General features: G+C 40.8%; 1 protein-coding gene across 12 annotated transcripts in view; it reads left to right on the top strand.

The window, feature by feature from the left end:
* agrn (agrin) overlaps window positions 1–16,000 on the top strand; it is a 471,015-nt gene extending 455,015 nt beyond the window's left edge. For all 12 annotated transcript variants that reach the window (XM_062965817.1, XM_062965814.1, XM_062965810.1 and 9 more), the window contains 3 exons: window positions 379–603; window positions 11,529–11,632; window positions 13,169–16,000. In XM_062965817.1, coding sequence (XP_062821887.1) covers window positions 379–603; window positions 11,529–11,632; window positions 13,169–13,326 — 487 coding nt within the window. In that variant the 3' untranslated portion in view covers window positions 13,327–16,000. The remainder of the gene's footprint in view (window positions 1–378; window positions 604–11,528; window positions 11,633–13,168) is intronic.
* Window positions 16,001–16,513: the final 513 nt, after the last annotated feature.

Raw genomic sequence — 16,513 nt, 5'->3', positions numbered from 1 at the left:
AGTGTTCGACTTGTGATTTTGTGATACAAAATCCAGCATATAGATCTCGTTTGCTGTGTCATACTATGTCTTTGTGTCAATAATAATAAATAATAATTTTATTCTTGTATCTTGCCTCCATCTCCCCAAAGGGACTCAGAGTGGCTTACATAAGAAAAACAGTCCATAAATTTAGAACACAATATACTAATATAGTTATAAAGCAACATAACAATAATTAAAACCAAAACATCAATTGCTATGTCCAGAGGGTGATTATATGACAGTCACTCAAATGTCAAGGATGCTTCTCCACCCCAAAAAACTTTGTGTTGGGTGCAGAATGGGGTCCCCTCTCCATGCCAAAAGCTGATGCCCTCTTTTCTCATCTTGGTGCAGCGAGAAGGCCCTGCAGTCTAACCACTTTGAGCTGAGCATCAAGACGGAAGCCACGCAAGGCCTCATCCTTTGGAGCGGGAAGGCTCTGGACCGATCCGACTACATTGCCCTGGCCATTGTGGACGGCCGTGTACAGATGACCTACGACCTCGGCTCCAAGCCCGTCGTCCTGCACTCCACCGTCCTGGTCAACACAAACCAGTGGGTCCAGATCAAAGCATACAGGTAGGTTGCTGAACAAACATAGAGACAACCGAGATTGGAATGAAGAAGCCACCGATTATTTTATGTATTTATTATTTTATTTATCGTGTCAGAAGCGAATTAAGGATACAGTTATAATGTATTCAAAAACACAAGCTTTGGAGAGCTTCTGTTCAACCATTTCAAAGCTTCTTACTTGAGCGGTGATGGCACGATCGTCAACATAGATGAAACTCTGTCCCTTCTGGCAGTGGCTGGTCTGTGTTTTAGATGGATTAGAAATCAGCTGGTTTCCCCTGTAATAGGCAGTAAGACCACCTAAAGCTTCAGAGAGATTCTGTTCTTCCATTTCAAAGCTCTCTGCTTGAGCGGTGATGGCACGATCGTCAGCATAGATGAAACTCTCTGTCCCTTCTGGCAGTGGCTGGTCTGTGTTTTAGATGGATTAGGAATCAGCTGGTGTTCCCTACAATAGGCAGTAAGACCACCTAAAGCTTCAGAGAGCTTGTGTTCAAGCATTTCAAAGCTCTCTGCTTGAGCATAGATGAAACTCTATCCCTTCTGGCAATGGCTGGTCCTTTGTGTAAATATGAGAGAAGCTTCCCCGCAGGATACTAACACATCCAGGCATCCCTTGGGCAACATCTTTGTAGACGGCTGATTCTCTCACACCAGAAGCGACTTGCAGTATTATTATTATTAATATTAATATTATTATTAGCAACATTAATATCCCACCCTTCTCACCCCGAAGGGGACTCAGGGCAGTTTACAAGTTATATGTACATACAATAAATTGTATTATTAGTATAGCACAATATAAGCATTATATATTACTATATTGTACTATACCACTATATTGCAATATTATTAGCAATATTACATGTAATATATAATATACAATTATAATAGTGTATTATTATTATATTTTATTACATTATAATATTATTATCAATATTATATGTACAGTAGAGTCTCACTTATCCAACGTTCTGGATTATCCAATGCATTTTTGTAGTCAATGTTTTCAATGCATTGTGATATTTTGGTGCTAAATTTGTAAATACAGTAATTACACCATAACATTACTGCATATTGAACTACTTTTTCTGTCAAATTTGTTGTATAACATGATGTTTTGGTGCTTAATTTGTAAAATCATAACCTATTTTGATGTTTAATAGGCTTTTTCTTAATGCCTCCTTATTGTCCAACATATTCGCTTATCCAACGTTCTGCCGGCCCGTTTATGTTGGATAAGTGAGACTCTACTGTATATACAATATATTATATTATTAGTATAGCATAATATTATTAATACGTAACCAACCAACCGAAGTCACAGCTAACATAGCTATCTGTAAAATTTTATCTCTTTTCCTTCTTTTATTTTATTTTATTTATTTTATTTTATTTATTTTATTTTTTATTTACTACATTTATATCCCGCTTTTCTCACCCCGGAGGGGACTCAGAGCGGCTTACAAATCAAATGTACACACAATATATTATTAGCATACCACAGTATAAGCATTAAATTACTATATTGTACTATATCACTATACGTTAATATTATTAGTAATATTACATTAAATATAAAATAATGTTCCTCCCCTTCCCCTCCTTCTTGTTTCTCTTTCTATTATCTTCTTTTTCTCTACTCTCCCTTTTCCTTTCTTTGGCTAAAAAGCCGCATTTCCTATTTAATTCCTCTGTTTAATAATGTTTGTGTCCATTTGTTTCAAGATTGATGCCAGTCTCTTATCATTCTCTTATCGGCAAACAACATGAGTGAGGAACGCAAAAATAGTTGCTTTCGTTCCCAATTCCTATAAGAGCAGCGAGAACAAATGATGCTTTCAGCAATCATTTAACTTTGAAATAAAGATATGTAGGATCGACAAATAATGTATGGCCCCGCTGTCATTGTGCCATCCATCTCTTAACATTATCTGCTTTTCAGCCTACACAGAAAAGATATGGAATGGCTTGCAAAAAGGGGATTTCCATTGGGTGCAACTTTGAGGACATTGTGCTCATGCTTACGGCAGAGAAAGGTCTTGACCTGCCCACTACCCTCTTCCCAAACTTCTAGACAATCTCATAAGACCATATGTAAGCAAAGAGACCTCCAAAGACCATCTAGATGGTTTCATAAGACCATAGGTAAGGAAAGAGACCTCCAAAGACCACCTAGATGGTTTCATAAGACCATAGGTAAGGAAAGGAACCCTCAAAGACCATCTAGAGAGTTTCATAAGACCATAGGTAAGGAAAGGAACCCTCAAAGGCCATCTAGATGATCTCATAAGGCCTTTAGAAGACGATAGATAAGGAAAGGGACCCTCAAAGATCATGTAGATGGTTCCATAAGACCATAGGTAAGGAAAGGGGCCCCCCAAAGGCCATCTAGATGGTCTCATAAGGCCATAGGTAAGGAAAGGGACCCTCAAAGGCCATCTAGATGGTCTCATAGGACCATATGTAAGGAAAGTGACCTCCAAAAGCCATCTAGATGGCCTCATAAGACCGTAGCTAAGCAAAGAGACCTTCAAAGACCATCTAGACGATCTCATAAGGCCATAGGTAAGGAAAGGTACCCTCAAAGGCCATCTAGATGGTCTCATAGGACCATAGGTGACCTCCAAAAGCCATCTAAATGGCCTCATAAGGCCGTAGCTAAGCAAAGAGACCTCCAAAGGCCATCTAGATGGTCTCATAAGACTATCGGTAAAGGAAAGGACCCTCAAAGGCTGTCTACATGATTTCATAAGGCCTTCAGAAGACCATAGATAAGGAAAGGGACCCTCAAAGGCCATCTAGACGGTCTCATAGGACCATAGGTAAGGAAAGTGACCTCCAAAAGCCATCTAGATGGCCTCATAAGACCATAGCTAAGCAAAGAGACCTTCAAAGACCATCTAGACGATCTCATAAGGCCATAGGTAAGGAAAGGTACCCTCAAAGGCCATCTAGATGGTCTCATAGGACCATAGGTGACCTCCAAAAGCCATCTAAATGGCCTCATAAGGCCGTAGCTAAGCAAAGAGACCTCCAAAGGCCATCTAGATGGTCTCATAAGACCATCGGTAAAGGAAAGGACCCTCAAAGGCTGTCTAGATGATTTCATAAGGCCTTCAGAAGACCATAGATGAGGAAAGGGACCCTCAGAGACCATCTAGATCAGGGGTCCTCAAACTTTTAAAGCAGAGGGCCGGTCCACCACCCTTCAGACTGTTGAGGGGCCAAATTATCATTTGAAAAAAAAAACGAAAAAGTTCCCATGCACACTGCACACATCTTATTTGTAGTGCAAAGCAACAACAATAACAATGAAAAACCAATACAATATTTAAAAATGAAAATAATTTTAACCAACATAAACCTATCAGGATTTCAATAGGAAGTGTGGGTCTGCTTCTGGCCAATGAGATAGTCAGGTTAATTAGGATTGTTGTTGTTGTGTGTCTTCAAGTCATTTCAGACTTTGGGCGAGCCTAAGTAAAAATTATTTATTTATTCATTTACTACATTTATTTACTACATTTATATTCCACCCTTCTCACCCTGAAGGGAACTCAGAGCAGCTGTATGTACATACAATATATTATATTATTAGCATAAAACAATATTAGCATTATATATTACTATATTGAACTATACCACTACACTGTAATATTATATGTAAAATATAACATATAATTAATATTATGGTATTATTATTAATATTATCTATATATATAAAAGAGTGATGGCATCAGGGCAGCGGACAAAACAACAAAACTACAGGCCCCCCAACCTCGAAATTTGACAACACAACCCATCACCCACGGCTCTAGGTTGATACAACAAAAAGAAAAGAAAAATAAAGTCCTAATTAGAGGGAGAGGAATAATTGTTTTTATCTAATTTCTGCCAGTTACAAGGCTAAGTTCCACCCACTTGGTCTCCTAGCAACCCACTCAGCCCAGGGGACAGGCACAAGAGTTTGGAGAGACCCCTAAGGGCCATCCAGCCCAACCCTTTCTACTATGCAGCAGGACACAATCCAAGCACTCACAACACATGGACAACGTATAAATACTATACAATACTACACAGGGACATAGACCCCCTCTACTCTCACCACTTTCACAGTACACAAACAACCAAATGCAGACTAAACATAAGGACAACCATACAACAGACATTCAATACCACCACTATCTCGACAAGTTCTCACCAACACCACCAGACAACACCACAGCAACGCGTGGTCAGGCATAGCTAGTATTGTATAAAATGATAATATTATTATCAATATCATGTATATACAATATATTATATTATTAAAACTGATATAAAATATTATATTATAAATGAGGGCGGGGGCCAGGTAAATGATCTTGGAGGGCCGCATCCGGCCCCCGGCCCTTAGTTTGGGGACCCCTGATCTAGATGGTCTCATAGGACCATGGGTAAGGAAAGGGGCCTCCAAAAGCCATCTAGATGGTCTCATAAAGCCGTAGCTAAGCAAAGAGACCTTCAAAGACCATCTAGAACAGGGGTCCCCAAACTAAGGCCTGGGGGCCGGATGCGGCCCTCCAAGGTCATTGACCTGGCCCCTGCCCTAAACCTTAGACTTAGGGTTGACCTAAGTCTACCTGGTCTTTGGAGGTCTTTTTGCTTACCTATGGTCTTATGAGATCGTCTAGATGGTCTTTAAAGGTCTCTTTGCTTAGCTATGGCCTTATGAAACTATCTAGAAGTGATCTAGAGGTCACTTTCCTTACCTATGGTCCTATGAGACCATGTAGATGGCCTTTGAGGGTCCTTTTCCTTACCTATGGTTTTATGAGATTATCTAGATGGCCTTTGGGGGCCCCTTTCCTTACCTATGGTCTTACGATCATCTAGATCAGGGGTCCCCAAACTAAGGCCCATGGGCTTCCAAGGTGATTGACCTGGCCTCTGTCCTAAACTTTAGACGTAGGGTTGACCTAAGTCTGAAATGACTTGAAGGCACACAACAACAACAATCTTAATTTTGGACTATTTCATCCTAGTCCGGCCCCCTAACAGTCTGAGGGACTGTGAATCGGCCCTCCACTTAAAAAGTTTGGGGACCCCTGATCTAGACCATAGATCATAGAATCATAGAATCATAGAATAGTAGAGTTGGAAGAGACCACATGGGCCATCCAGTCCAACCCCCTGCTAAGAAGCAGGAAATCGCATTCAAAGCACCCCCGACAGATGGCCATCCAGCCTCTGCTTAAAAGCCTCCAAAGAAGGAGCCTCCACCACGGCCCCGGGGAGAGAGTTCCACTGTCGAACAGCCCTCACTGTGAGGAAGTTCTTCCTGATGTTCAAGTGGAATCTCCTTTCCTGTAGTTTGAAGCCATTGTTCCGTGTCCTAGTCTGCAGGGCAGCAGAAAACAAGCTTGCTCCCTCCTCCCTATGACTTCCCTTCACGTATTTGTACATGGCTATCATGTCTCCTCTCAGCAACAAAGAGACCTCCAAAGACCAGGTAGACTTAGGTCAACCCTAAGTCTAAAGTTTAGGACAGGGGCCAGGTAGATGACCTTGGAGGGCTGCATCTGGCCTTAGTTTCGGGACCCCTGTCCCAAAGCCTGTAGCTCAAGTCCTTCTCCACAAAAGTGAGCAAAGGGTCACCTTTCAAGGCCGGCCTGATTGATGTCCTCTAGACTTGGCGGGCCACCAAGACAAGCAGAGAAGGGGAAACCCTGGGTGACTCACCAGGCACGGGCAGCCGTCCATCCTCGGGTCTCAGGTCCCACGCCTGGACTTGTCCGTTTTGAGCCCCAGGGGATGAGCAGAGGCAGCAATCCCTCCCTGCTGCTTTGAGGGCCAAAACTCTCCCTGGGATTTTATTTATAGCATCCCGGGATAGCGTTGCAGGGCCAACCCTGGAGGAGCAGATGCTGCCAGCCAGCCACTCGCCTCAAGGTGCTGAGACAGCCTAGTTATTTCGGCCTGGGAGACAGAAATCCCCTCAAGCCATTCCCCTGCTGATATAGATCAAACATGACCATGAAAAAAGTTCAACTTTTTCACACTGTGGGATAAGCAAAGGATGGTATGCTCACATGTATGGGAATGTCCAAAGGCAAAAGCCTTTTGAAGATAAATAACAAAGAAAATGGAGAATTATTTAAAACTAGCTTGCGTACCCGGCGTTGCACGGGTTATTTAAAAAAGTCATTCTTTTATTGTACAAAATGCATAAAGTTGTAGATTAACTACAGGTTAACCCCGAGAAACTTCATCAGTACTTAATAAAATAATAATAATTATTATTATTATTATTACAGTCCTAGACACTTGGGAAGTGTTCAACTTGTGATTTTGTGATACGAAATCCAACATATCTATCTTGTTTGCTGTGTCATAATAATAATAATAATAATAATAATAATAATAATAATAATAATAATAATATCACAATCTGCCAACTGCAAAAGGCCACCCTACTGGGATCTGCACGCATCATCCGAAAATACATCACACAGTCCTAGACACTTGGGAAGTGTTCGACTTGTGATTTTGTGATACAAAATCCAGCATATCTTTGTTTGCTGTGTCATACAATAAAATAATAATAATAATAATAATAATAATAATAATGACAACAACAACAATAATAGCAGAGTGTCTGCTGTGGACTCATCTTGTTGTGTTTCAAATAATAATAATAATAATAATAATAATAATAATAATAATAATAATCACACATCATCCGAAAATACATCACACAGTCCTAGACACTTGGGAAGTGTTCGACTTCTGATTTTGTGATACAAAATCCAGCATATCTTTCTTGTTTGCTGTGTCATACAATATAATAATAATAATAATAATAATAATAATAATAATAGTAATAATAATACATCACACAGTCGTAAACACTTGGGATTTTATGATACGAAATCCAGCATATCAATCTCATTTGCTGTGTCATACTATGTCTTTGTGTCAATAATAATAATAGTAATAATAATACATCACACAGTCCTAAACACTTGGGAAGTGTTCAACATGTGATTTTGTGATACGATATCCAGCATATAGATCTCGTTTGCTGTGTCATACTATGTCTTTGTGTCAATAATAATAATAATAATAATAATAATAATAATAAAAACATCACACAGTCCTAAACACTTGGGAAGTGTTCAACTTGTGATTTTGTGATACAAAATCCAGCATATCGATCTCGTTTGCTGTGTCATACTATGTCTTTTTGTCAATAATAATAATAATAATAAAGCTTTATTTTTATACTGCTCTATATCCTCGAGAGGACTCAGGGTGGTTTCCAACATACAGTAGAGTCTCACTTATCCAACACTCGCTTATCCAACATTCTGGATTATCCAACACATTTTTGTAGTCAATGTTTTCAATATATCGTGATATTTTGGTGCTAAATTCGTAAATACAGTAATTACTACATAGCATTACTGCGTATTGAACTACTTTTTCTGCCAAATTTGTTGTCTAACATTATGTTTTGGTGCTTAATTTGTAAAATCATAACCTAATTTAATGTTTAATAGGCTTTTCCTTAATGCCTCCTTATTATCCAACATATTCGCTTATCCAAGCTTCTGCCGGCCCGTTTAGCTTGGATAAGTGAGACTCTACTGTATAAACATATAATATTGATAATGATATTATAATGTAACACAATATAATAATACACTATTATTGTATACTTGTATTACATTTAATATTACTAATAATATTGTAATATAGTCATATAGTACAATATAATAATATATAATGCTTATATAGTGCTATACTAATAATGTTTTTTGCTGGTCATGGGGACTCTGTGTGCCAAGTTTGGTCCAATTCCATCTTTGCTGTAGTTCATAGTGCTCATTTATTCCAGGTGAACTATACATCCCAGTAGGTACAACTCCAAAATGTCCAGGCCAATTTCCCTCAAAATCCACCAGTATTCAAATATGGGCATATCGGGTGTGCATGCCAAGTTTGGTCCAGATCCATCCTTGTTTGGATTCATAGTGTGCTCTGGATGTAGGTGAACTACATCTCCTCTCAATCCCAAACCAATGAGCTTAAATTTGGTTCGCATTAATAACCCAACTAAATGTACATACAGGAACTAGTTCTGAATGAAACTGACAATGAGACTACTTTTTCCTCCCAGAATCTATTTAAAATCACACACAGAAAATGCCACGATACTTTTCAAAAGGCCAGCAGTGACACAGATATAAAAGCACGAGAAGAGCCTTTACAGACATCTTATCGGCCAAAGCAGATCTGAAAGTTCCCGAGAGTAAGACAGGCTGAAAAGAGATTTCAAAAGCCGATGAAAATAGAGAAAATAGAGATGCCAAGGAGGCCGGGAGGGCATTTGGCAGCAAAGGAGCCACTGCTGAGAAGGCCCTTTCTCTCCATTCAAAAGGAACGCTTTCAGCTGAAGATGGAAGGCAAATGTTTCGTGTTTGAAGTTCGGCTTTCTCAAAAGTTTCAGCTTCTAAAAGCGCCGGCTATTAATAATAATCAATGAAATACGTTCATGCAGCATCGGATTTATGGCACTGCTCCTCTTGATGCACTTAAATCTCTTCTGTTGCCCAAGACTGGGTTGCTGTACGTTTTCCATGTTCCAGAAGCATTCTCTCCTGACGTTTCGCCCACGTCTCTGTCAGGCATCCTCAGACATTGTGAGGTCTGTTGGAAACTAGACAAGTGGGATTTATACATCCAGGGTGGAAGAAAGAACTCTTTGTCTGTTGGAGGCAAGTGTAAATATTGCAATTGGTCAGCTTGATTAGCACTGAATAGCCTTACAGCTTCAAAGCCTGGCTGCTTCCTATCTGGGGGAATTCTTTGTTGGGAGGTATTAGCTAGCCCTGATTGTTTCTTGTCTTCCATGATTTTTTTTAGTGTTATTTATTTAGTTATTTATTTATTTGATACATTTATATCCCGCCCTCCTCACCCCAAAGGGGACTCAAATTAAAATTACATACAGTATTATATTATTAGCATAGCACAATACTGGCAATAAATTACTGTATTGTACTACAGTAGAGTCTCACTTATCCAACATTCGCTTATCCAACATTCTGGATTATCCAACGCATTTTTGTAGTCAATGTTTTCAATACATCGTGATATTTTGGTGCTAAATTCATAAATACAGTAATTACTACATAGCATTACTGCGTATTGAACTACAGTAGAGTCTCACTTATCCAACACTCGCTTATCCAACGTTCTGGATTATCCAACGCATTTTTGTAGTCAATGTTTTCAATATATCGTGATATTTTGGTGCTAAATTCATAAATACAGTAATTACTACATAGCATTACTGCATATTGAACTACTTTTTCTGCCAAATTTGTTGTCTAACATGATGTTTTGGTGCTTCATTTGTAAAATCATAACCTAATTTGATGTTTAATAGGCTTTTCCTTAATCCCTCCTTATTATCCAACATATTTGCTTATCCAACATTCTGCCGGCCCATTTATGTTGGATAAGTGAGACTCTACTGTATTTATTTATTTATTTATTTGATACATTTATATCCCGCCCTCCTCACCCCAAAGGGGACTCAAATTAAATTTACATACAGTATTATATTATTAGCATAGCACAATACTGGCAATAAATTACCATATTGTACTATATATATGTATTGTAATACAGTATTATTATTAATATTACATCTATATATATAAAAGAGTGATGGCATCACGGCGACCCACAAAACAATAAAACTACAGGCCCCCCAACCTCGATATTTGACAACACAACCCATCATCCACGCCTCTAGGTTGATACAACAAAAAGAAAAGAAAAATAACGTCCTAATTAGAGAGAGAGGAATAATTGCTTTTATCCAATTGCTGCCAGTTAGAAGGCTAAGCTCCTCCAACTTGGTCTTCTAGCAACCCAATAAAAAATAATAAAAAACACTAAAAAAAAAATTAAAAACACTAAAAAAATTAATACAATAAAATACTATACTATACGTTTTTTTTTGTTTTTTTTTTGTTTTTTGATTTCTTGATGTTCTGTTTATTATTATTTATTGTATTTTAAATGGTGTTATGATATGTTGTTTTTATATTTTATTATGTTGTATTGCTCTGGGCATGGCCCCATGTTAGCTGCCCCGAGTCCCCATTGGGGAGATGGTGGCGGGGTATAAATAAAGTTTTATTATTATTTATTATTATTATAATAACAAAAAATATAACACAGAAAATAACTAAAAATAATACAATAATACAAATAATACAATATAATATAATAAATAAATATAAATATAAATAAATATAATTTATTTATAAATATAAATAAATATAATATAATATAATAAATAAAAAGATAACTTACAATAAAATTAATAAAAAAATACAAATAACATCAAATAAAAATTACACAACAATTTTTAACCAATACCACCACCACTTTGCCACAGCCGGGCACAGCTAGTGTAATATATAATATACAATTAATATTATTATACTGTATTATTCGTATTATATTGTATTACAAAATAATATTATTAATATTATATGCATATACAATATATTATAATATTATATATTATTGTAAATTATATTGTATATATGTATATATGCATGTGTGTATGTGTATGCGCACACACACACACATATATAATTAGCAAAGCATGTTACTGGTGGGAGAGGCCTTTATTTAGAGACAGGAAACAATCAGGGCCAGCTAACCCCTTCCAATAAAGAATCCCCCCCCCCCCTTCCAGGCAAGAAGCAGCCACACTTTGAAACTGCAAGGCCATTCAATGCCAATCAAGGTGGCCAATTGCCAAAATTACGGGGGAATCAGCTTCCAGAGTCTGGGTAAGTTATGAAACAGAGCAAACTCCAATTTTTTTAATGACAACTTGCCCTTTACCCCTTCTGCAGGGTGCATCGAGAGGGGTCCCTCCAAGTCGGCAACGAGGCCCCCATCACGGGTTCCTCCCCTCTGGGGGCAACACAGCTGGACACAGACGGAGCCCTTTGGCTAGGTGAGTTGAGTCTTAGCCTTTACTCACGGCCACCAGATGAGCGACAACAGATCTGCCATCCCAGTGGATGTTCTGGCTTGGCCTTTTGCAGTTGACAGATCGTAATTTTGTCAATGTTTATTGTTTCCAAATGCCGGCTGAGATCTTCTGGTACAGCGCCCAATGTGCCGATCACCACCGAGACCACCTACACTGGTTTCTGCCAGAGTCTTTGCAGTTCGATCTTGAGATCCTGATAGCGGCTAAGTTTTTCCTGTTGTTTTTCACAATCCGTCTGTCACCTGGGATGGCGACATCAATAATCCAAACTATTTTATTCTCCACAACCGTGAGATCTGGTGTGTTGTGTTCCAAAACTTTGTCATTCTGGATTCGGAAGTCCCACAGTATCTTTGCGTGCTCATTTTCCAATACTTTTGCAGGTTTGTGATCCCACCAGTTCTTTGCTGCTGGGAGGTGGTACTTGAGGCATAAGTTCCAATGAATCATTTGGGCCACATAGTTGTGCCTCTGTTTGTAGTCTGTCTGTGCGATTTTCTTACAGCAGATGAGGATATGATCCATGGTTTTGTCAGTTTCCTTGCAGAGTCTGCATTTTGGGTCATCAGCTGATTTTTCGATCTTGGCCTGAATTGCCTTTGTCCTGATGTCTTGCTCCTGGGCTGCAAGGATCAGGCCTTCTGTCTCCTTCTTCAGGGCCCCATTCGTGAGCCAGAGCCAGGTCTTCTCCTTATCAGCTTTTCCTTCAATTTTGTCAAGGAACTTTCCATGCAATGTTTTGCTGTGCCAGCTGTCAGCTCTAGTTTGTAGTGCAGTTTTCTTGTACTGGTTTTTTGTCTGCTGTGCTTTGAGGAGTTTCTGATTTTTGACTTCAATCAAAGCAGGTTCTTCACTTTGCTTTACATATTCTGCCAGGGCATGTTCTTCTTCTTTGACTGCTTGTTTTACTTGCAAGAGTCCTCTGCCCCCTGATCAGTAGTAGTATGAAAAGCAATGGAGCGCAGAATGAAGCGACACTTCGAGACGTCAGTAAAAGCAATATACAAAGCTTTACTGAATGGAGCAGTAAACAGCACAAACAGACTCTTGCAGACGACGAACAAACACAGGACTATGTGTTGTCGAAGGCTTTCATGGCCGGGATCACATGGTTGTTGTATGTCTTTCGGGCTGTGTGGCCATGTTCCAGAAGCGAAATGTCAGGAGAGAATACTTCTGGAACATGGCCACACAGCCCGAAAGACATACAACAACCGAACACAGAACTGATCTGTTCTCCAACAGATATCAAACCCGACTCGGAACTCAAGACAGACTGAACCTGATGCAATAGATATGCACATACTCTTGTGTCTGGATACTCCCTAGTTCCAGCCACACACCAAGGTCATCATAGCTCATTAGTGATTAACTCTTTACACATTATCACACACTCCGGATGACGCAATTGCAGATACAAGCATGGCACAAATTACATTTAAACACTTTCATTCCACAAATCTCACATTGACTCAGTTTCCCCTTCTACCGTTACAGGAGGGCTGGAGAAGCTCAGCGTGGCTCACAAGCTGCCCAAGGCCTACAGCACCGGCTTCATTGGCTGCATCCGAGACGTCGTCGTCGACCGCCAAGAACTGCATTTGGTGGAGGACGCGCTAAACAACCCCACCATCTTACAGTGTTCGGCCAAATAAAGACTCCCTGCCGCCCTTCCTCTCCCTCCTCTCCCTCCTCTCCCTCCTCTCCTTCCCTCTCTCTTCCCTCCTCCTCCCGGCTATTGCTGTAATTATTTTCTATTTTTGTAAACTTATTGCTTTTTATATTTTTGTGGGGGGGGGAGGGAGGGAGACCAAGAGGAGGACAACAAAGAGAGGACCTCGCGGGAGACGGGACCGTTTATTTTGGGTTGACTCGTTCGGTTATCTCGTCCAAGCCAGAGTGGGAGCCGAAAGAACAAAAACTCCAAGGAACCAACGTGCTTCTTCCTGCTTGGCTGCCCACCCTGCTTTTGGACGTCATGTTTTTATTTCATTCATACTTGAAGATACGGATAAGGAGAAGATGGGATGTTGGTGTGCCGCATCCTTGAACAAAGACTCGCCGTTGAGAGAGAAAGGGAAGATCCATGGCTATGGGGACGTGGGTTGGGTTATGTTGTGGGTGCCGCCGGACCAAAACCTTCCACGCCTGGCCTCGGACTCACCCTTTCGTCTTCTTTCCTAGGTTTGCTCTTATCTTCTTGTACTCACCATTAGGATGAAAAACACGGAATGCTGTATGTTCTTTTCTCCCCCTTGTTTGACATGCTTCCAATGATTCCGAAACAAACTGGGCATTTTCCTTCATTCTGAAGCTACAGGGCGCAAAAATGTGTGGTTAGTTTTCCAGGCTGTCTGGCTATGTTCCAGAAGCATTCTCTCCTGACGTTTCGCCCACATCTATGGCCGGCATCCTCAGAGGTTGTGAGGTCTGTGTCGGAATGGCTGGGTTGCTGTGAGCTTTCCGGGCTGTATGGCTATGTTCCAGAAGCATTCTCTCCTGACGTTTCGCCCACATCTATGGCAGGCATCCTCAGAAGTTGTGAGGAATATATGTCCATGTTCCAGAAGCATTCTCTCCTGACGTTTCGCCCACATCTATGGCAGGCATTCTCAGAGGTTGTGAGGTCCGTGTTGTCGAAGGCTTTCATGGCCTGAATCACTGGGTTGCTGTCAGTTTTCCAGGCTGTCTGGCCATGTTCCAGAAGCATTCTCTCCTGACGTTTCGCCCACATCTATGGCTGGCATCCTCAGAGGTTGTGAGGTCTGTGTTGTCGAAGGCTTTCATAGCTGGAATCGCTAGGTTGCTGTGAGTTGTCCGGGATGTCTGGCCATGTTCCAGAAGCATTCTCTCCTGACATTTCGCCCACACCTATGGCAGGCATCATCAGAGGTTGTGACATCTGTCGGAAACTAGGCAAGTGGGGTTGATATAGCTGTGAAATCTCCACTCTTTTGCCTGGGGGAATCTTTTGTTGGGAGGTGTCAGCTGGCCCTGATTGTTTCCTATCTGGAAATCTCCTATTTTGGGGTGTTGTTCTTTATTTACTGTCCTGGAAGGAGGAAACCATGAAAATGAACAAAACTGGCTATCAGTATTATTAAAAAAAAGTCTTAAATCTGGAAAGTAAATAAAGAGCAACACTCAGAGTAGTAGTAGTAATAATAATAATAATAATAATAATAATAATAATAATAATAATTAAAAGTAACAGCAAAAGTCCAGTCGTATCCAACTCTGGGGGTTGGTGCTCATCTCCATTTCTAAGCAGAAGAGCCGGCGTTGTCCATAGACACCTCCAAGGTCACGTGGCCACTGGCATGACTGCATGGAGCGCCATTACCTTCCCGCTGGAGCGGTACCTATTGATCTACTCACATTGGCATGTTTTCGAACTGCTAGGTTGGTAGGAGCTAGGGCTTACAGCGGGCGCTCATTCCGCTCCCGGGATTTGAACCTGGGACCTTTCGGTCCGCAAGTTCAGCAGCGCAGCGCTTTAACATACTTCGCCACCGGGGCAAAGTCTCATTGAAGCATGCTAATCGAGGTGGCCGATTGCAACATTCACACTTGCGTCTAATAGACAAAAGAGTTCTTTCTCTCACCCTGGACATTATTCCACAGATCTATAAACCCCACGTGTCTAGTTTCCAACACATCGCAAGCTCAGAATGCCTGCCACAGATGTGGGCGAAATGTCAGGAGAGAGTGCTTCTGGAACATGGCCATACAGCCCGGAAAACTCACAGGCAGTTGGAAGATAATGTTTTTGTCGCTCAATGCCGACACTTGGCAAGACCCCATTTTTGGTTTGTATTGACTATAATAAGATCGGTTCTGTTGAGATTGGTTCTTCTCATTTCCTTTTCCTTAGAGGAAGATTCCGGAGGCATTCCTCTGTGAGCAGAGCGAGTGCTTTCGCTGTATTTGTTGCAAAGACCAAGGACGATGGGCCATGCGTTTCTCAGCTGCCAATACCTGGAAGCCTCTCCAGGAAAGGTAGCAAAATAGGATGCCTTCCAAAATCACTAGATTTCCATATCAACTCTCTTAGAGCTTGAGAGTGGAATATTTGACGTATCGGCCTCTCTCAAATCTCTCTGGTGCTCTGCCTTACCCGGCTAATGTCGGGTCCCTATTCTCACACGCTCAACACACACAAAGTTGTGTGTCATGGATTGTGCCCATTGATCTCTGATTCATGTCGAACTTTCCAGAAGTTTGCAGAAAGTAGCATCAGGGATGAGGACCTTTTGGGGACCTAAGGAAGGGGGACATGGCACTCTCCCTACTTGTTGGTAAACAATGTAATAAAAAACTAAACTGACATTTTTGGCTTTTCATGATATTCTCAAATTTCCCAAAACACGGGAAGTAGGCTTCCTTTGCCCTATCCAAAGGGTCAGGCGAAAAAGTTGGCAACCTCACTGACCCGCTTTAAATATCTCCCTGCGCGAGGGCAGCTGCGGAACCTATTTCCACACTTTATTTTTATCCAGACATGTCTCGTCTCTGCCGGGCCTTGCCTCTCTTTGTTGTCTACAACAACCTGTCAACAAGCCGTGACCCGAGACACGTCGCAGGAAAGCGATCCTTGGAGATGGTCTGTGTGTGTGTTGTGGCTCCGACCGCCCCGAAAGAAGAGTTCCCAGGAACCCTATACAGAGCATTTTGGATCACTTTGTTCAGTCCTGGAAACCACTATGACCACTGCACCACACAAACGCCCAGGAATAGAAGTAAGGACAGATAAAAAGTATATTAAAAATCAGGAATAAGGAAGGAATATAATCCGAAAAGGTTTAGTAAAAGGTGAGAACCAAACAACAATCCAAATCTATA

This window comes from Anolis carolinensis, unplaced genomic scaffold, assembly GCF_035594765.1.
Source record: "Anolis carolinensis isolate JA03-04 unplaced genomic scaffold, rAnoCar3.1.pri scaffold_15, whole genome shotgun sequence".
Taxonomy (NCBI): Eukaryota; Metazoa; Chordata; class Lepidosauria; order Squamata; family Dactyloidae; genus Anolis; species Anolis carolinensis.
This window is presented reverse-complemented; position numbering and strand designations above follow the sequence as displayed.